This window comes from Vigna angularis, chromosome 3 (genome assembly GCF_016808095.1).
Source record: "Vigna angularis cultivar LongXiaoDou No.4 chromosome 3, ASM1680809v1, whole genome shotgun sequence".
In the NCBI taxonomy this organism is placed as follows: domain Eukaryota; kingdom Viridiplantae; phylum Streptophyta; class Magnoliopsida; order Fabales; family Fabaceae; genus Vigna; species Vigna angularis.
This window is the reverse complement of record NC_068972.1, coordinates 37951659-37972506: the sequence shown is the minus strand read 5'-3', so window position 1 is coordinate 37972506 and position 20848 is coordinate 37951659. Positions and strand designations below refer to the sequence as shown.

The following is a 20848-nucleotide window of genomic DNA, read 5'->3' as shown; positions in this document are numbered from 1 at the left end:
ATATAAAATTTTAATTAAATATTTTTAAATTTATCAAATACTTAAGCCATAATTAAGCCTTGTTATAAGCTATTATTCATATTTTTTACTACATAACCCAATCCTAACATGATTTTAAGATTGATAGAGGTGTACAAAACAAAAACTACATTTTATAGTTTTTAAATACTATTAAAAAGACTAAAAGCTATCATATTTGTTCAAACCTATCTAAATAACTATATTTTGTTAAAGTGTCAGAAATTGAGAAATAAAAACAAATTTAAATGACAAAAGAAATATATTGAGTTATTAAAATAGAAAATCAAAATTAGACTGAATTTTAAAATGTGAGATAAATGACAAAAATTAGTGCCAAACTCAGAGGTTCATGAATAAATAAAAAAGATAGCTCCAGTTCTCATCCTTTGAATACTTTACAAAATCATGATAGAGTGACTGATATATTTATACTCATTTAACACATATTAAAAGATAAAATGATTTAGTAAACTTTCCAAAAAAAAAATACAAAATAAAGAAAGATAGAATCAAGTCAAAGTAAACACCTAAACATCATTCGACCCAACTACCCCAGCCTCTTCTTATGCTGAATTTCGTTGCCAAAGTTGAATAACAGCATCTCTAAGTTCCTGGTCATGGCTTCCAATGGAGAAAATCCTTCTCAGAAAAACCAAGTAGTAGTGGTTCTGATACCTTTCTCTGCACAAGGCCATCTCAATCAGCTTCTGCATCTCTCAAACCTTATCTCATCACACAACATACCAGTTCATTATGTTTCCACTGTCACTCACATGCGCCAAGCCACACTTCGACATCACGAATCAATTTCTAACGTTCATTTTCATGGCTTTGATGTTCCAACCTTTGTTTCCCCTTCTCCAGATCCGGAAAGCGATTTCCCATCTCATCTAATTCCCTCCTTTGAGGCCTCTATGCATCTTCGAGACCCTGTGAGGAAACTGCTTCTATCCCTCTCCTCTGAAGCCAAAAGGGTTATAGTCATCCATGACTCTGCCATGGCTTCAGTGGCACAAGATGCCACAAACATACCTAATGTTGAGAATTACACTTTTCACAGCACATGCGCCTTTAGCGTCTACGTTCACTATTGGGACAGAATGGGAAGGCCTCCGGTTGAAGCCATGCACGCCCTTAAAGTTCCTTCTCTGGAAGGATGCTTCCCAACCCAATTCTTGGATTTTCTTATTGCACAAAGTCAGTTTTTCAAATTCAATGATGGAAGCATCTACAACACAAGCAGGGTAATTGATGGTGATTATACTGAGTTGATGGAGGGTATCACTGGTAAGAAGATTTGGGCACTGGGACCGTTTAACCCTTTAGTGATTGAGAAAAAAGATTCAGAAGGAAGGCACTCATGCATAGAGTGGCTTGATAAACAAGAGCCTAATTCAGTGATATATGTGTCTTTTGGAACAACAACAACTTTGAAAGTGGAACAGATCCAACAGGTTGCAACTGGGTTGGAACAAAGCAAGCATAGGTTCATTTGGGTGCTGAGAGATGCTGATAAAGGGGACATCTTTGATGAAAACGAAGCAAAAAGACTTGATCTTCCAAATGGGTTTGAGGAGAGAGTGGAAGGCAAGGGGCTGATTATGAGGGATTGGGCACCCCAATTGGAAATTCTGAGCCACAATTCAACAGGGGGGTTTATGAGCCACTGTGGATGGAACTCGTGCTTGGAGAGCATAACCATGGGAGTGCCAATAGCAACATGGCCCATGCACTCTGACCAACCAAGAAACGCAGCTCTGATAACAGAAGTTCTGAAGGTTGGTTTGGTTGTGAAGGATTGGTCACAGAGGAATGAGTTGGTGGCCGCATCAGATGTTGAGAATGGTGTGAGAAGGTTGATGCAAACAAAGGAAGGTGATGAGATGAGAGAGACAGCAGCGAGGCTTAAAAGTGCCATCCATATGTCCACGGAAGTAGGTGGAGTTTCTCGCATGGAAATGGATTCTTTCATTGCTCATATCACTAAATAATCTCATCAGTTTCTGTTTGTGTGATTTGTTGTTTAATATATCAGAATTTTACAACAGTTGATGAAGATAGCCCAAAATAAGTTTGGCATGAATATTTCTCTTTCTCAAGACATTACCTAGCAAAGTTGTAGGATTGGTATGCTGACTTGTTATGCCATTTTGAAAGAGTTGTTCCAGTTTTATAGAAACAATACTGCTTTTGTTCATGAGTTTGAAAGTTGTACTTCATAGTTATTGATTAAAATGGTCATTTTTTAGGCGTAAAGGATGCAAGCACCGATGGTGAAATTATTGGTGATGAGAAAGGAATACTCCAGCTAACCACTCTCTCCAATCTACTAAAGTGACCACTCATACAAAATAATATCTTTATTTTAAAATATAAAATAATTTAAAATGAATTATTCAAAAACAAAAAGTAAATATCTTATTTTTTTAATTGACATTGAAATGTTATAAAAATAATAAAAAGGTACATATATAAATTATTACGTTTTAATACAATAAAAATTATATATGAAATTAATCTGTCTTGAATATAGGATATTTTATTTATAATAAAAATTCAAAATATAAATAAGAAATAATAAGAAACTAACTAAAGATAAAAGATAAAGATAAACTATCTATATAAAATATCTAATAATTTAATATGTCTAACATCATCCTTCAAGCTGGTGCATCGATCAGTAAAAACTTTGTAAAAATATATGTTAACTGATAACTTAAATTAACAAACTCGATTTTGATGTTTTTCGATACAATCTTCTCTTGAATTAAATGAGTGTCAATCTCAATATGTTTGATCCTCTCATGAAAAACAAGACTAGAATTAATATGAAAAGTAGTTTGATTGTTACGTATAAGTATCATTTGAATGACATATCCAAATTGTAACTCTCTAAACAATATTTTAAGTCAAACAAGTTCACAAGTGACTAGAGTCATAACTTTATATTATGCTTTTGCACTAGATATTACAACAACACTCTATTTCACTAGTACAAAAAACATCGTATAACGTCAGTGTTTTTCATCCTTTCATGTCACCTTCGAGGTCGACGTATATCGGAAGACATTAAATTGACGTTGAAATAGAACAATTCGACGTTCATAGTAAAGCAAATTAACATCGAATTTTGTCAATATTCGACGTTAATAATTTTTTTTAATTAATTGTGATATTTTTTAACAACTCTATGATATCTGAAAAGCAGAAAAACAACAAATTTCAGTTTTTGGTATTTTATAAAGCATGAATTATGAACGTGTAGTATAGTATCAACAAAAAATAACAATAACAAACACTAATAACAAACAACAATAACAAACAACAAACAAGTTCAATCAAACAACAACAACAACCAGGTTCAACCAAACAACAACAACAAACAAGTTCACCAAAAAAACAACAAACAAGTTCTTCAAAACGAAAATAAAAACTAACCTTCAAAATGTGGGTTTGTCGAAATAAAGTGTTGCCACCAATCAGAGAGAAAGCAGAATGCGCCTATGAAGGACAAGAACACGAAAATAATCGGTCAAAACAAACGAAAATCATACCTAAAGTAGTTAATTAACATGCATTTGTGAAAGAAAGATTACATGTGATGGTCGTCAAACTTTGTTCCAGAAAAGTTTGAGCAGAGAAGAGGGTATCGTGCGTTAAGATAATGTGAATGGATTTTCAATCTCCCGCTCAAATTTTTATTGAATTCACTAATATTTTAACGTCTTACACTGGTGCATTCGACGTTTTATATCCTTTTGACATAGGGAATTCGACGTCATACGTAAATACATTTTCACCTTCGCGCCAAGCATTTTCGAAAAATTTACCCAATATAACAAATTAAAATTGAATTACAATTCTAAACGACGTCTAATAATTGCATTTATTTACAAAAATGTCACCGGTCATTTTTAACGTTGGTTACTCAGTGGTTGGACATTGAACGCGTGACGTTATATGCTGTTTTTGCACTAGTGTTTCTTGCTTTTCCAAGAGATCAAGTTACCATCAATGGTGACATAATATCCTGATGTTGATCTTCTATTAGAAGGAGATCTTGTCTAATCAACATTTGAATAAAAAATCACTCTTATATGGTTATTTGAACCATATAACAACCATTTTCCACAAGATCCTTTAATGTACTTTAATATACAAATAATTGCATTACAATCATCTTCATACGAGGAATTAAGGAATTGACTTACCACACTAATTGCAAAGGAAATGTTATGACGAATAATTGTAAGATAATTCAATTTTTCAAGTAGTCTTCTATATTGCTCGGGGTCGAATATAAACTCCTCGTATTTTGGTAAAAGTTTAGTATTAGGATCTATGGGTGTATTAACAAATTTTGAATTCACCAATCCAGTTTCCTCCAAATATCCAATACATACTTCCTTTGAGATATAAGGATACCCAAGAAAATCTATGTTTACCAAGATCTTTGGTTTGAAAATGATTGCAAAGATGTTGTTTCATTTGAGAAATGCCATCATTGTCACTTCGTGTAAAAAGGATGTCATCAACATATACTATGAAGAAGGAAGAATAAAAGACTAATTGATCTGCCTCACACCAAGTCATACCATATTATTGAACGAGGTCAAATCTAAAGATAGGAGGTCGCAACAAGTCTAATGAAGGTGGTCGGTGCCAAAGACGAAGACACATGGGCTGCCACCAGTGGCTAAAAAAGATGATAAAAGTGAATTGTGATTTGTGTGTTAGAGCACGTCTGGACTTCAATGCCAGTGATATTGGTAGTATTGTGGTCGCTTGACCAAGACTAGTAGAAACTGATGCTCCAATGATTATGACAACAACGATGACAACTCTAATAGCAATGATGACAGTTGTAGTGGATAGGGGCAACGAAAATTTTTCTTAAGAATCAGACTTTGATACCATGTTTAATATAGTAAAAATTATCTATAAGATATTCCCCTTATATTGAATATACACATAGGAAACTCTATTTATAATAGAAGGAATATGAGCTAAGTCTAAAATACAAATAAAATATTATAATAAAGTAACTAAAGATAAAAAATAAAAGATAAAGAATAATCTAATATATCCAATTATTACAACATATTATATATATATATATATATATATATATGAGAATTGTTGATGTTAAAACTAATTTAATTAAAAAAAATTAAAATTAATTTGATAAAGATAAGGTTGAGAGCTTAGTTATGTACTATTAATTTTGCTATATTTGATTTGAGCCTCAACTCTTGCATTTTATAATCTTTTTAACTTTTATAAATCAATACATATATAAAAAAACATTGATTACATAATAGGAAATATGAGAATTATATTTTCAATAAAATTATTGAATATTATGAATTATAGTGTAATTTTCTACTTGTCTTCGCAGCTTTATTTTTTATTAATTTGATGTTAATAATTGTTACTTATATAATAAGAAGATAGGTGTCATATGTGTAAAATAAAATTGATTTTTTTCTAGATAAAAATTCGTGATAAAATTTCGTATGTAAGTTATAAAATCTGTAAGTATTTGGATATTATCTACAAATTACATATGAAAAAAATTGTACAACAAGTGTTTGGTAAATTTACATAAAAAGAAATATCCATAGATAATGTTACATGTAAAGTAATTTGTAAGTAATGCGATATGAATTACATATGGATGATGTACTTTTTGTTTTATTAAAATTTATATTCTATTTTATTTCCAATTTTTTCTACATTATGTAAATTGTAATGAGATTTAAATCAAGCAAAATAAAATTTTGACCAATATATAATTAATATTAAAATATGAGACCAACACTTTGCTTAATTCAAATTTAAAAAATCTAAATCAAAATAACAATATCTAACTAAAAAGAAAATAAATGACAACAACTCATACTCCACATTATAAGAATATATAATCCAAATCATGATCAAATAAAACATGATCTAAAAAGTGATATAAAAATGTAAAATTTAAAATTTCTAATATTTAGAATAATAATGTCTTTGATGATGTTTGGTGACTTAGTTGTTAGTTGTTTTGTTGCAAATGAAATGTTTTGCATTTGTTTTTTTTTGTTTCGGTGTGAGGGTAATCTCTCCTTATTTTGTTCATCCTATTTTAAGCATAAGTCACTATTTTTCTTTCACTTCACTCTTAGTTTAGTCAAACTCAGAGGTTATTGTATAAAGTGATGTCAAAATCAGTAAATATTTGGAAGTTATAACAATAAATACATATTAAATACCACAATATCTTAAATCTAGATAAATTTTACAACATATTGACCTAATTACGACCAAATGGATAACAATTATACTTAAGTTTAATATAATCATATTTAGTCTTAATTTCTGTTTAAGATCGACAACTAGGTCCGTTTTTCTCATTGATAAGTTTTCTAGACGTTTCAGACCGGATGATCTTAAACTAATTAAACAGTTATACGATCCACTCTTTTTTTTTTATTATTGAATTATATATGTTTGACAATAAGTGTTGGAGAATTAACAATGCTACTTTCAAATTTGTTGTGGAATGATATAATAATCGGTTCTGAACAATTAGTGTTATCTTTCAATTAGTGATAAATAACGTTAACATTGATTTTTAAAATTAAATTATACTAACATATATACCTAATTCCAACTTAAATAAATTTAAATATTAAAATTAATGTAAACTACCACAATTTTAATAAATATTATTATAAATTAAAATTTAAATAAATTATAAATTAACATAATTATTTATAGTTAAAAACTTGATTCCAATTTTAAATGAGAATTCGTTATTTGATGGATTTGTTAGCGTGGTTGTTGTAATCAATGTTATAGTTTGATAGCTGATTGTTAAAATTCCTATGGTGTGAGTGCTGTTGGAACATATTTAAATTGAAATGATTTACTCTTAGAGAAAAAAATAAAATAAAAATGGTGTTTGTCTCCATTATCCAGAGTCAGGCAAAGGTTTTATTTGAGAAATGGGAAGCGGTAGACAAGAAGCACACGTCTTCTCTCCCGTTTATCCGACTCAAAAATATGCTTGGACCGAGTATCCCTAAATTACTTTATTCATAGAACAAGTTATTTAATCATTTTTTTAATAAAAATTATATGTTTATTGTTTGTTGTTTTGTTTTGTAATACATTTTTGTCTCGTTTTATGATTTTTCTTAGTTTAATACATCATTTAGTCTCCACTTTCACGGGTTTGGTTCAAAATAATTCTATCTTTTAAAAAAGTTCTCGTTAAAAAATGTTCAATCTGGTCTTTTCCACTCACGCAGTTAAAAATATAACGGTGCAAATACCACGTCATCATCAACATCTCCAGACAAACCCTATCTCCAAGAAACCCTAGCCGCCGTACCATCCAGCGTCGTCACCGCCATCTCGTCGGTAGTCGTCCTTTCCAACACATCACGCGCCACCACCAAAGTGTCTTCTCCCTTCTGTTGCATCTCCATCACCTTCGCATCTTACCTTTGTTCTCGCACCACCACCCAACGTGATCCCTTGCTATGCCGCGACCACCAATTTTCACCATTTTCATCCTCGCACCAGCCAAATCGCCGTCGCGCAAGCAGCACTACTGTCCAATCTCCACCACAGAATGGTCCACAACTAATCACCAGCAAAATCGCCAGCTACTGCAGATCGCGAATCGTCACTCTTCTCCATCACTAATCGTGCCGCTGTTTGCCTCCACCTGCAAGCAAATCATTGAGACATAGGGTTTCTCGCGTTCTCGTCGCATAGCTTTGGTGGTGGCATGTGATGTGTTGGAGATGATGGCTGCCCGACGAGGATGGCGGTGACGGCGCTGGATGGTGCGATGGTTAGGGTTTCTTGGAGAGAAATTAGGATTTGTTTAGAGATGCTGATGATGACATGGCAGAAACTTTTTTTTTAAATTAAAAAATCATTTAAGTCCACCTATGAGATATCACAGTGACATTTCCATCGTTATGTTTTTTAAAAGATAAGATTACTTTGAACTAAACCCTGAAAGTAGAGAATAAACATTTTTTCTTTTTCTAAATTTTGTAATAAAAGACAAATTACTGCTAGATCAGGTTCGTAAATAAAATAAAAAGTTAGTTTCATGCAGTCCACAGAATTCCTCTAAATACTTTACATAACATCATTCAACCCAACCACCGAACCTCTTCTTGCTGAATCCTTTGTCGAAGTTGAATAACAGCTTCTCTAAGTTCCTGATCATGGCTTCTAATGGAGGAAATCTTGCTCAGAAAAACCAAGTGGTGGTGGTTCTGATACCTTTCTCTGCACAAGGCCATCTCAATCAGCTTCTGCATCTCTCAAACATTATCTCATCACACAACATACCAGTTCATTATGTTTCCACTGTCACTCACATTCGCCAAGCCACTCTTCGTCACCACGATTCCATTTCTAACATTCATTTCCATGCCTTTGATGTTCCAACCTTTGTTTCCCCTTCTCCCGATCCAGAAAGCGATTTCCCATCTCATCTAATTCCCTCCTTTGAGGCCTCTATGCATCTTCGAGACCCTGTGAGGAAACTGCTTCTATCCCTCTCCTCTGAAGCCAAAAGGGTTATAGTCATTCATGACTCTGCCATGGCTTCAGTGGCACAAGATGCCACAAACATACCTAATGTTGAGAATTACACTTTTCACATCACATGCGCCTTTAGCGTCTACGTTCACTACTGGAACAGAATTGGAAGGCCTTCGGTTGAAGCCATGAACGCCCTTAAAGTTCCTTCTCTGGAAGGATGCTTCCCAACCCAATTCTTGGATTTCCTTACTACACAAAGAGAATTTCTCAAATTCAGTGATGGATTCATCTACAACACAAGCAGGGTGATTGATGGTGATTACATTGAGTTGATGGAGGCTGTCACTGATGGTAAAGAGATTTGGGCACTGGGACCGTTCAACCCTTTAGCCGTTGAGAAGAAAGATTCAAAAGAAAGGCACTCATGCATGGAGTGGCTTGATAAACAAGAGCCTAATTCAGTGATATATGTGTCTTTTGGAACAACAACAACTTTGAAAGTGGAACAGATCCAACAGATAGCAATTGGGTTGGAACAAAGCAAGCAGAAGTTCATCTGGGTGCTGAGAGATGCTGATAAAGGGGACATCTTTGATGAAAACGAAGCAAAAAGACTTGATCTTCCAAATGGGTTTGAGGAGAGAGTGGAAGGCAAGGGGCTGATTGTGAGGGATTGGGCACCCCAATTGGAAATTCTGAGCCACCCTTCAACAGGTGGGTTTATGAGCCATTGTGGATGGAACTCGTGCTTGGAGAGCATAACCATGGGAGTGCCAATAGCAACATGGCCAATGCACTCTGACCAACCAAGTAACGCAGCTCTGATAACAGAGGTTCTGAAGGTTGGTTTGGTTGTGAAGGATTGGTCACAGAGGAAAGCGTTGGTGACTGCATCAGATGTTGAGAACGGTGTGAGAAGGTTGATGCAAACAAAGGAAGGTGATGAGATGAGAGAGAGAGCAGCGTGGCTTAAAAATGTCATCCATATGTCCACGGTAGTAGGTGGAGTTTCTCGCGTGGAAATGGATTCTTTCATTGCTCACATCACTAAATAATGTCGTCAGTTTATTTTTGTGTGATTCGTAGTTGAATGTATCAGAATTTTACAACTGTTGGTGAAGATAACCCAAAATAAGTTTGGCAAGAATATGTCTGTTTCTAAAGACATTAACTAGACGACAAGAATAAGTTTGGCAAGCTTGATGACAAAGTGCCAAGCATGTCTTCATTGCTCACTCTAAGGCTACAAATTGTAATTTGTGAAGTTGAGTTTGATGAAGAAGCTATGTGAAACTTGGAGGCTTAAGTAGAAAAGACTTACAATTTTCTTCCAAATCTTGGAGAAGAAGAAGATAAAAAAACTACAGTTCAAGATGTCACTCTTATTTATACACTCCATCATCTAAGTCTCATGTCCATAAAGAAAGTACAAAGTAAAAGGCTAAGAAAGATATAAGATATATATGAAATCTATAAAAGATGTGATAAAGTTACTTGTAATCTTGAAGAATTATATTATCTTCAAATAGATTGTAAGTCATTGGATTTTAAGAAAATTGTAAAAAATAAAAGGTGGAGACAAGTTATGAAACTGGAGATGAATTCAATTAAAAGAAATGATTATGAGGATTAACAACTATTCCCAAAAGAAATGAAACAATTGGAGTAAAATGAGTATATAAAACAAAGAAGAATACAACCGAAGAGGTGGAAAGATACAAATCATAACTTATTGTAAAAGACTATAACCAAAAGAATGGAAAGTATTATAAAGTTTATGCACCTCTCAATCATATAGATAATAAGTCCACAAAAGCAGACAAATAATGTGATATTTCATGATTAAAAAGCAAACACATCGACACATGATATCATTTAATAAGGGAATTCATTACTAGAAAGGAAGTGAAGCTTAAATACGTCATTAAATTATAAATATTTTTACGACACTAAAGTTTGAAGAGTTTTAAAAGTTAAGAGTAAAAATTGGTGTGAAAAAGAAAATTTTAAATTAAGGAAAAGAAATGTCATTAAAGTAAAATAAGTAAAAAATTTAATTAGAGAAACTTCTAATTGTAGAGTTTAAATCTCTTCATTAACACTTATAAATATTTAATTGTAGTTGATATTTTAAAAAAAGAAAATTTGAATTCTTTATTGTATTTCTCAACTCTTCCTCTAACATTTTTATTTCTCAAGACATTAACTAACAAAGTTGTAGGATGAATATGTATACTTGTTATGCCATTTTCCAGTTAATTAATAAAATGGTCATTTTTTAAGGGGTAAGGGATGCAAGAAGTCTCAATGGTGAAATTATTGGATGATAAGAAAGGAACACTACATTTTTTTATGACCACTGGTCCAATCTACTAAAATGATCATTCATCCAACACTAATAAAATAATATTTTTATTTTAAAATATAAAACAATTTAAAATTATTATCTTTTATTTGATGTTAGAACGTTATAAAAAAATTAAAAGGTTTAGATACATGCTTTTTTTTAAAATTAATTATTACAACATAAATAATGAATTGTTGGATTTTAAACCTAATTAACTAAAAAAACAGTTTGATGAGATAAGTTTGAGACCTTAGCTATGTAGTATTAATGCAGCTATATGTGGACCACCAACTCTTTTATTTTATAATATTTTTTATTTTTATTAAATCAACAAATATATAGTAAACACTTATTACACAATAGGAAAGATGAGAATTACATTTTAAATAAAATTATTTAATATTATGAACTATAGTGTAATTTTCTACCTTTTTTTAATTTTAACTTTTATTAATTTTGATGTTAATAATTATTATTTATATAATAAAAAAATAGGTATTTAGCATAAGATAAAAATTAACATGAACAAATAAAAATTGTTGGTTACTAATAGTGTTAATTGTGTTATGTTTATGTAAGGATTTTAAAATCATGATGCTTGACTTTTAAATTAAACTCTAAATATTTTTAACTAAGACAATTCTAAATAGTATCAACTAAGTTAACAAAAAAATTATTATTAAATTTTAAATTGATTTTTAATTTCTAGTATTATTATGTATAATTTCGTGTATTAACTATCTAAACAAATTACAATTAACTATTTTATAATTTATGTTAAGTATTGAATATATATTTTACATACTTTATAATTTATGTTGATATAATTAATGTTACAGTATAGGATATTTGTCTGTAAGGATGTCAAATTTACAGATTTGCTTATTGTGAATTGAGTTAAAAATAAAGTTAACTCGATTTATTTATTTATTTTTGTTAAAACTTTTATAATCGAGTAGGTCATTATAAAATGATAAATTAGCGGGTTTATTTTTATTTTTTCAATTTAGTTTATAATATAATTAAAGTGAATTAAGTCAATTTATTATTTTATAGTAATATAATAAAATATTTACATATTTTTACTAAACATTCCTTTAAAAGTAATAATTAAAAATTAAACTGTTAATTTATATAACAAATAAGTTAATTAAGTATTTAAACTATTTAAATATTATTGAATGTTATTCTAGAATTTTAAAATATCAAATTATCAATCTATATAATTAAAAATAATAAATAATTATAATTATAATAAAAGAGTTATTAAAAATAATAAAAGTAAAATAAATAATTATATTTCAACTCGAATATATTTAATTAGCAGAGTCGAGTTTAATTTGATTGATATTTGCAAAAATTAATATTTTTTTAAAATTAATATGATTTATACCTGGAATTAATTCACGGATTAAAATTTATTTTTACATCTCTTAATGTGTAGTGGCTTCTGTAAGAACCCAGAAAATAACCTCTTAAGAGTAGATACTTGTATTAAAACAATGAGATCGAATAATTTGTGTTAAAATAAGTCAATAGTATAAATAGAAATTTTAAACACTCGGTTCATTATCTAAATATTTTTCATCTCTCTAAAACATTATTCTCTACTCTTCCTCTCCCTTCTCTCTAGAAATTCTCACTGGTGGCTCATTTGTTCGACGATCAAGAGGCACCTAAGTGATCCTAGCGTCAATGGCTTCCTGTTTCACTGTTTGGTTTAGCATTTTGAACTGGTAAGTCTCGTTCTCTGGTTTTAGCGATTTTTGGTTTTCCTGCATGCAAGGAACAATCTTGTTTGCAAGTGTTCCGCATTCTCCTTCTTCCTTTTCTGATTTCATTTTGGTTCTACGGTTGGTCCTCTTTCACCAATCCGTGGTTCATAGGTGTTCTTAGGATTTTTTTGAGGTTCAAAAAAATTTTCTAGAGGTGTAGAAGTTGTTCGGTTCTGTTAAAGGTAAGGGAAGCTAGTTAATTTAATTGATGAATTTACTGTGTATGTAACTGTTGTTTTGAATATTGATGTATATGTAATTGAATGATTTTGTGTTCTGCATTGTTTGTGTGGGCTGATGAATGTTGTGGTCTTGTTGATTTCATTTCTGCAAAACTCTAGTTATTGTGCCGAGTGAACTGTGAGGAAGTGTAGTAGTGAAAAAGGGGAATGGGTATCAGGTGTGATATTGGTCTGTAGGGAGAATCTGGGTATGTTGTTTAGAACTTGTTAGAACCTTTGAATCACTTAAAAATGTGCCAATGGTAGGAAATCTGATTTTAGGTCCTTCAGTTGATGATTCTGCAGGATTGACCCTATAATCTGAGATGAAACTCTCTTAATGATGTTGTAAAGGTTTAGATACTCTTAGTTAGGCGTATAGGTGTGTATGATACAAGTTTGGAGGATTAGAAGTTGGGAAAAATGCAGTGAAATAGTAGAGATGGGTGTTGATCATAATTCTGCAGTTATTCAGCAGAATTATGCAGATCATCGAGTGTCATTCATTGACCGTTCGACCTTCCTCTTGTGTTAGGTCTTAACTGAGTTTTGCTTGTGGAGCTTCAATTAATGACCAATCGGTCTTGTACTAGTATTCGATTGAATATAGCGTTCGGTCTTACTAGCATTCGGTCTCGCTCTAGTGTTCGTCATATACTAGCGTTCGGTCATACACTAACGTTCGGTCTTACACTAGCATTCAGTCTTACTAGCGTTCGGTCTTACTAGCGTTCGGTCTTACTAGCGTTCGGTCTTACTAGCGTTCGATTTTATTAGTGTTTGGTCTTACACTAGTGTTTGGTCATACACTAGTATTCGGTTGTCATAGTGTTCGACCCGCTCGGTCATGCGCTGATTGGCCGCTTGGCCATGTTCAGGTACTGATCATTAACTGGGTTCGGTCTCTTTAGTCTTACCCGTTCATGATTGTTCAGTCTAAGGTGGGTGGGTGATCTCTTAGTAGTGCTCGGTCTTGTACTAGCAATCGGTCTCTTATTGACCGTTCGGTAATGCTTTAATGTTCGGTCTTATATTAGTATTCGGTTTAAGTTCTTAGTGTCCTATCTAAGCTAAAAGTGTTCGGTTAATGTATTGTGTATGAGGAAGTATGTTGGTATTGAAGTACGATATGATATTTCTAAGGTGGATTGAAAGATAATTCCAAGAAGGAATGTCTCAGTGATTGGTTATCAAGGTGGTGGTATAGTATGAATATGGACAGCGAAATCCACGGCGTTCATCCTGACATTCTAATGATTACCAAGTCTCAAGTAGAGATGGGTAAGTCATGTCGTGAGAATAGCATGAGGCCTTAGTCGGGGGGGGGGGGGGGGGGGGGGGGGGGGGGGGGGGGGGGGGGGGGGAGGGGGGGTGGTCCTATGGTGAGTGATAACGGGTTAACCTTGTGTGGCAGCTGATGGGTTTCCAGTACTACACCCACGAGTGCACGAACAACCAAAGCTACATATTCATATTAGTCCGGACAATCAAGTTAAAGTGGTCGGTCAATGTGTGTTTATATGTTTTATACATGTGTATGATTATCTGATTTGTTTGTTTAAATTATATACTCACATGACTATTAAATTAAACTAGCTTACCCTTGTTTTTCTGTGATATGTCTTTGTATGTTGTTTTCTCTTTTGCAGTGATCACCTTGATGGTGTGAGCTTAGGGATACAATCTTTCAGTTGTCGCAGCAGAAAATTAGGAGTGAAGTTTTCAGTTTAAGTTGAACCTTTATTCTTCAGGTGAAGAATTTTGTTCACAGTTCTTATTATATCATTATCCATGTAATATTTCATTTTAATAGTTTTATATTACAATGTTACATCTTCTTTCATCATAAGTCGGTTGGACTAAAGTTAAAAAAAGCAAATCTTTATGGAAAAGATATTGTCTTATGAAGATCGACACTTTCTTCTTAGTAAAAGGAAAATATTCATTTATGTAAGTTATGTTTCACATTGATATGAAAGAAAATAAGGAAGATTTCAAACTCTTATTTATGTAAATTATATTACGCGATCATTGAATTTTTCCATGTTCGAATTTGAATCTTTAAATTAACTCTGTCTGCAATTCTTGTTTTAAAGGATGGAGACATACAAATTGTAAAATTAAATGAATATTAAAAATATTGTATCATTATATATTAAATAGACATTAACTAATTAAATAAATTAGATAAGTGTTAAAAATATATTATACTAATATCTATTATTGAAAATTGTAACATCCCAAAATTTATACAGTCATCAACTATATAATAGAATATTAACATATATTAATATGACAAAAACAATTTTACAATTTAAAGGGATCAGGTTCACAAATGGCCGAACGGCCTTACGTAGATACACATAAACGTACGAGCGTTCACTAAAATTAAGAACGAACGGTTTACAAAAATAAATACCGAACGTCCAACTATACAACTATAGCAAAAGGGCGCTCGTTCTAAAACGGCCCGCTAACCTAACTAAGCTAACAGCTCACCGAACGTCCTTCTGTTCGGCCTTCACTTCAACCTCTAAAAGATTCTCTTCAGCAATGAATCCTTCTTCAAGTGTTTCCTCCAAAGAAGCATCTCCCTCTGCTCACATCCACAAGGATGATCATTGCAAGGACAAGACGGACATACATAATCAGACAACACAAAGGAATACGAAGGGTAAGCTTATTGAATTTAATTCAAGAAAAACATACATTTCATAACATATCAAATACGCATCAAATAATTTACAACACATACTTCAATTCATTCATTAATTCAATCAAATTCCTGATACTAGACAGACCGTCCGGACTGTATGAATCCTGTGTAGCTAAGGCGTCCATGCACCCAGGTGGGATAACTGGAATACTCATCAGTCGCCACCTGAGGTTAATCCGTTCTGTCCAAGTTACAATTATGGACTAAGACCTCCTGCCATTCCCACACATGACATACTCCTCTCTACTTGAGAACGAGCACTCACGGAATATCAGGATGAACCACCATCTAAGCTTACCACGTTCATACTTTACAATTTCAATTTCCACCCAAGAGTCGTTCCTCCCTGGAACGCTCGTTCAAAATCCACAATCATAATTTCAGTTCTTATACTGTTCGCACATCATAATACTTCCTTTTAAATACATTTTCATTCTTTGTTCCACTTTCATAAAAGGACGAGCGTTCAATCCTCTTCATAATGAGGACGAACGTCAAAAGCTAGACTGAAAGATCTTCTTTTCTGAAGGGATACCATGACACATTTTACACGACGAACGTTGTTATAATTTGAATCAGTTAAATGAACTGACTCTAGAACGATTCAACTTACACTTAGAATAATTCACTTGCCAAGAATCCAGAGTCAATTCAATTGAATGAAGATACCGAAGACGAGTACTAAATGTACTAAGTACAATTTAGTTAGAATAAACCGACTGTCAGTAAATGATCGAACGCGGTACGCGAATTCACTGAAGTTTAGGACGAACGTAATTTAAGTTTTTGGACGAACGCTTATGGGAATTCAGGACGAACGCTATTTCAGCTCGTTGATAATAAACGAACGTTCGGTATAGGACCGAGCGCTACTTATCACTTACACTTTGGGACGAGCGTTCGGTATAAGACCGAGCGCCACTTAGGACGTACGCTTTGGGTCGATACCCATCGCTGATTCAAAATCTTAGAAATAGGATTTTATATAAGTTGTAATGGTGAAGTTACGTTTTTAACAATATGACTAAGTGTCTGAAGGTGTATTCTCAAGCTTCTCAAATCTTCATACAACACTCAGGATATCTACGTTTGGCCGAACGCTCAAACGTAAAGTTATTTATAAGAGGGCGTTCGTCCTCAAATAGAATCCTTTCCAAATGAAAGGATTCGACTATTTCAAAGAATTTACTGAGAATACCGAACGGTCAAAGACCGTTTCGATAACGAACGTTCATTATCATAGATTTCATATTCAAATTCAACTTACAGTAACACATTTTTCTGTATAAACTTTCATAAATTAGATTACTCATATCATAGTACAATCCATACTTCTCATACATCAACTCATCAACAAAATCATATGCTAAAATCTGATACCATAGATCATAATTAACAAAATTCATAGAACATGCATCCAACACAGTACAACTTCACAGAACAATCATGCAACACAGTATAACTCAAGAATTAAATTTGATAAGCTTCCCTTACCCGGATTCAGTAGTGATCGCACGCTCTTCAGACAGAAATCAACTTTCAGTAAAACTCTTCTCTACCCTTAACGCTCAACCCAAAATTATTCAAGCTAAAAATACAGAAAACCAAGATTGGTTCAGATAAGATGCATGCAATTCCAGAGTTTGCATGTTGATAAGGAAGAACAGTTAAGAACGTGAAACTTACCCGTTTCAGAGTCCAAAACCGTTCGGTTCAAATTGTAGCTTATGACTCCGGGACTGCTTCCACAGTGCCTGAAGGTTGATCGGAGTAGGAAATGGTAAGTTGCAGAAGAGAGAAGGAGAAGAGTTCTAGAGAGAAGGAGGAGAAATGGAGAATCTGAGTTTGGAAGGGGAGAAGGTGCGCGTGAGAGAGAGTGGGAGATTTTTCCAGAAAATTTACTTTTGTTCAAATCCCAGTGTCAGACGAACGAGCGTCCCTCTCGTCGACACCTGCACCCCACCACTGACTTCAGAAGTTTCCAATTTGACAAGTGGCGTACATGCATGGATCGGAGGTGGATTTTTAATGCACTGAACGCGTGGCACGGTGCATTAATGGAAGCAGAGAGGTGATTCAGCACAGTAATAAATGAGACGTGAGAATCCCCCTAACTAAAAAATTTTCGTCCTCGAAAATTAAGTCTTACCAGGGAACAGATAAGGGTATAAGTCCTTCATGGCATCTTCCACTTCCCAAGTAGAGTCGCCTGTCTTTTCGTCCCATACAACTTTCACCAAACGAACGTCATTTCCCTTGTATAACTTGGTGTGAACGTCTTCCACACTAACCGACTTCATTTCCAGCGTTCGGTCTTGACGAAGACGAACGTCCTCTAGCTCCATTACGTGTGAGGGATCTGCTATGTATTTCCGGAGTTGAGACACGTGAAACACCGGATGAAGGTTGGACAATTGGGGAGGCAAGGCTAGCTCGTACGCTACTGGTCCGATCTTTCTCAAAATTTGATAAGGCCCCACGAACTTGGGAGATAATTTCTTGGATCGTAACGCTCTGCCTACTCCAGTAGTTGGATTCATTCTCAGAAAAACGTGATCGCCAGCTTTGAATTCTAATGGCCTTCTTCTCTTATCTGCATATGACTTCTGCCTGCTTCTAGACATCTTCAGCCTCTCCTGAATTAAATTCACCTTTTCAGTCGTTTGTTGAATGAGCTCCGGTCCCGTTAATACATTCTCTCCTTCTTGAAACCAGCAAAGTGGTGTGCGGCATTTACGTCCGTACAAAGCTTCGAAGGGAGCCATTCCAATGCTGGACTGGAAGCTGTTGTTGTAGGTGAACTCCACCAAAGGCAAGACTTCATCCCACACGCCCATGTGATCAAGCACGCACGTCCTTAATAAATCTTCGAGCGTCTGGATTGTTCTCTCAGATTGACCGTCCGTCTGAGGATGGTACGCTGAACTCATTTGAAGTTTGCTGCCCAGTTCACTTTGTAACGACTGCCAAAACCGAGAGGTAAATCTTGTGTCTCGGTCAGAGATGATGCTGGATGGCACTCCATGTAGACGAACGATCTCCTTGATGTAAAGCTTTGCCAAATTAGTCAATGACATCTTCAAGTTAACCGCTAGGAAGTGAGCACTCTTCGTTAGACGATCCACTATCACCCAAATGGAATCGTGATTCTTGACCGTGCGAGGCAAGTGAGTCACGAAGTCCATTGAAATGATGTCCCACTTCCATTCGGGAATTTCCAGAGGTTGCAGTAGGCCGCCCGGTCTTTGGTGTTCAGCTTTGGCACGTTGACAAGTTAAACATGATGCCACAAAACGTGCGACATCATTCTTCATTCCAGGCCACCAGAAAGACTTCCTAAGGTCTTGATACATCTTAGTCATGCCAGGGTGCATGCTAAGACGGCTATGATGTCCTTCTTCAAGGATAATTCTCTTCAGCTCGCCATCATTCGGAACGCACGTCCTATCCATGTAGCATAGAAGACCGTCCGTCCCGGTGTTGAAATGCTTAGCTTTATCTGTACCGAGCGCGTTTAAGATCAACACCAATTCTTCATCCTCCCTTTGCTTCATTCTGATCCGGTCGAATACGTCACTTGCTATACTGAGGTTGCAGCATTTAATATTGTTCGGCTCCAACTCGAACTGCAACCTTAGGTCTCTAAAATTCTCCACCAAGCTCAATTCTCTAACCATCATGGACGAGACATGCACCACCTTTCTGCTCAACGCATCTGCTACCACGTTCGCTTTGCCAGGATGATAAAGTAGCTCGAAGTCATAGTCCTTCAAAAATTCAAGCCACCTCCGCTGCCTCATATTCAACTCCTTCTGATCAAAGAGGAACTTGAGACTCTTATGATCGCTGAAGACTTGGAAAACTGATCCATACAAATAGTGCCTCCAAATCTTCAGAGCAAAAAACGACCGCTGCCAACTCCAGGTCGTGCGTTGGATAATTCTTCTCATGTATTTTCAGCTGCCGTGAAGCGTACGCCACCGCTCGTTTATCTTGCATCAATACACAGCCCAAACCTTGGAGAGACGCATCACAATAGACTTCAAAAGGTTTGGCCGTGTCCGGAATCACCAAAACTGGGGCGCTCGTCAACTTCTGCTTCAATTCTTGGAAGCTAGATTCACACCGATCGGTCCAAGCGAACGGGTGATCTTTCCTGGTCAGCTGTGTCAACGGTGCCACTATCTTTGAAAATCCTTCTATAAAACGTTTGTAGTAGCCTGCCAATCCCACAAAACTTCTCACTTCAGTGACCGAGCGCGGACTCTCCCAATCCAATACCGCTCGTACCTTAGCCGGATCAACTGAAATCCCACCAGCGGATACGACGTGACCCAAGAACTGCACTTCTTTCATCCAAAACTCGCACTTAGACAATTTAGCGTACAGTTCTTTTTCTCTCAAAACTCCAACTACCAATCTCAAGTGCTCTTCATGCTCTTCACAGCTCTTGGAGTAGATGAGAATATCGTCAATGAATACCACCACGAACTTGTCCAAATACGGCCTGAAGATTCTGTTCATGTAGTCCATGAAAACTGTTGGAGCGTTCGTAACACCGAACGACATCACCACGTACTCATAATGTCCATAACGTGAACGGAAGGCCGTCTTCTGAATATCTCCCTCCTTAACCCTAATTTGGTGATAGCCCGATCTTAAGTCTATCTTAGAGAACACGCTCACTCCATGCAACTGGTCCAACAAGTCGTCAATCCGAGGCAGTGGGTATTTGTTCTTGATGGTCAGCTTATTCAATTGCCTATAGTCAATGCAGAGGCGAGAGCTGCCATCCTTCTTCTTCACTAACAGTACGGGCGCTCCCCAAGGTGAGACGCTCGGTCTAATAAATCTCTTGTCCATCAAATCTTCAATTTGTTGCTTAAGTTCAGCCAACTCAGCTGGTGCCATTCGGTAAGGTTGAACGGAAATAGGCGCTGCTGTAGTTACCAAATCAATCGTGAATTCCACTTCACGAACGGGAGGCAATCCTGGCACTTCATCCGGAAAGACGTCCGGGAATTCGTCCACAACCGATCGTCCTCCACTGTGCTTGTTGTTGGACGATCGCTCAAAATTTATATCTCCAACCCCCCTGTCTTCGTGCGTCATTATCAAAAAGCAGCTAGCTCCCTCCATGATATCTTCTTTAAATTGACCGAGTGTCACACCCAAGTCTTCTTCATCTTCTTCCGGAAAAATTAACTCCTTAGCT

General features: G+C 35.0%; 2 protein-coding genes across 2 annotated transcripts; both read left to right on the top strand.

The window, feature by feature from the left end:
• Nucleotides 1–531: 531 nt before the first annotated feature.
• On the top strand, nt 532–2218 carry LOC108325630 (zeatin O-glucosyltransferase). Its single transcript, XM_017558721.2, has one exon. The coding sequence runs from the start codon at nt 639–641 to the stop codon at nt 2010–2012; it is 1374 nt and encodes a 457-aa protein (XP_017414210.1). The 5' UTR covers nt 532–638; the 3' UTR covers nt 2013–2218.
• Nucleotides 2219–8086: 5868 nt separating this feature from the next.
• Nucleotides 8087–9946, top strand: LOC108325421 (zeatin O-glucosyltransferase). The gene has a single exon (XM_017558489.2). It carries the CDS (start codon nt 8253–8255, stop codon nt 9627–9629), a length of 1377 nt encoding a protein of 458 aa, XP_017413978.1. The 5' UTR covers nt 8087–8252; the 3' UTR covers nt 9630–9946.
• Nucleotides 9947–20848: the final 10902 nt, after the last annotated feature.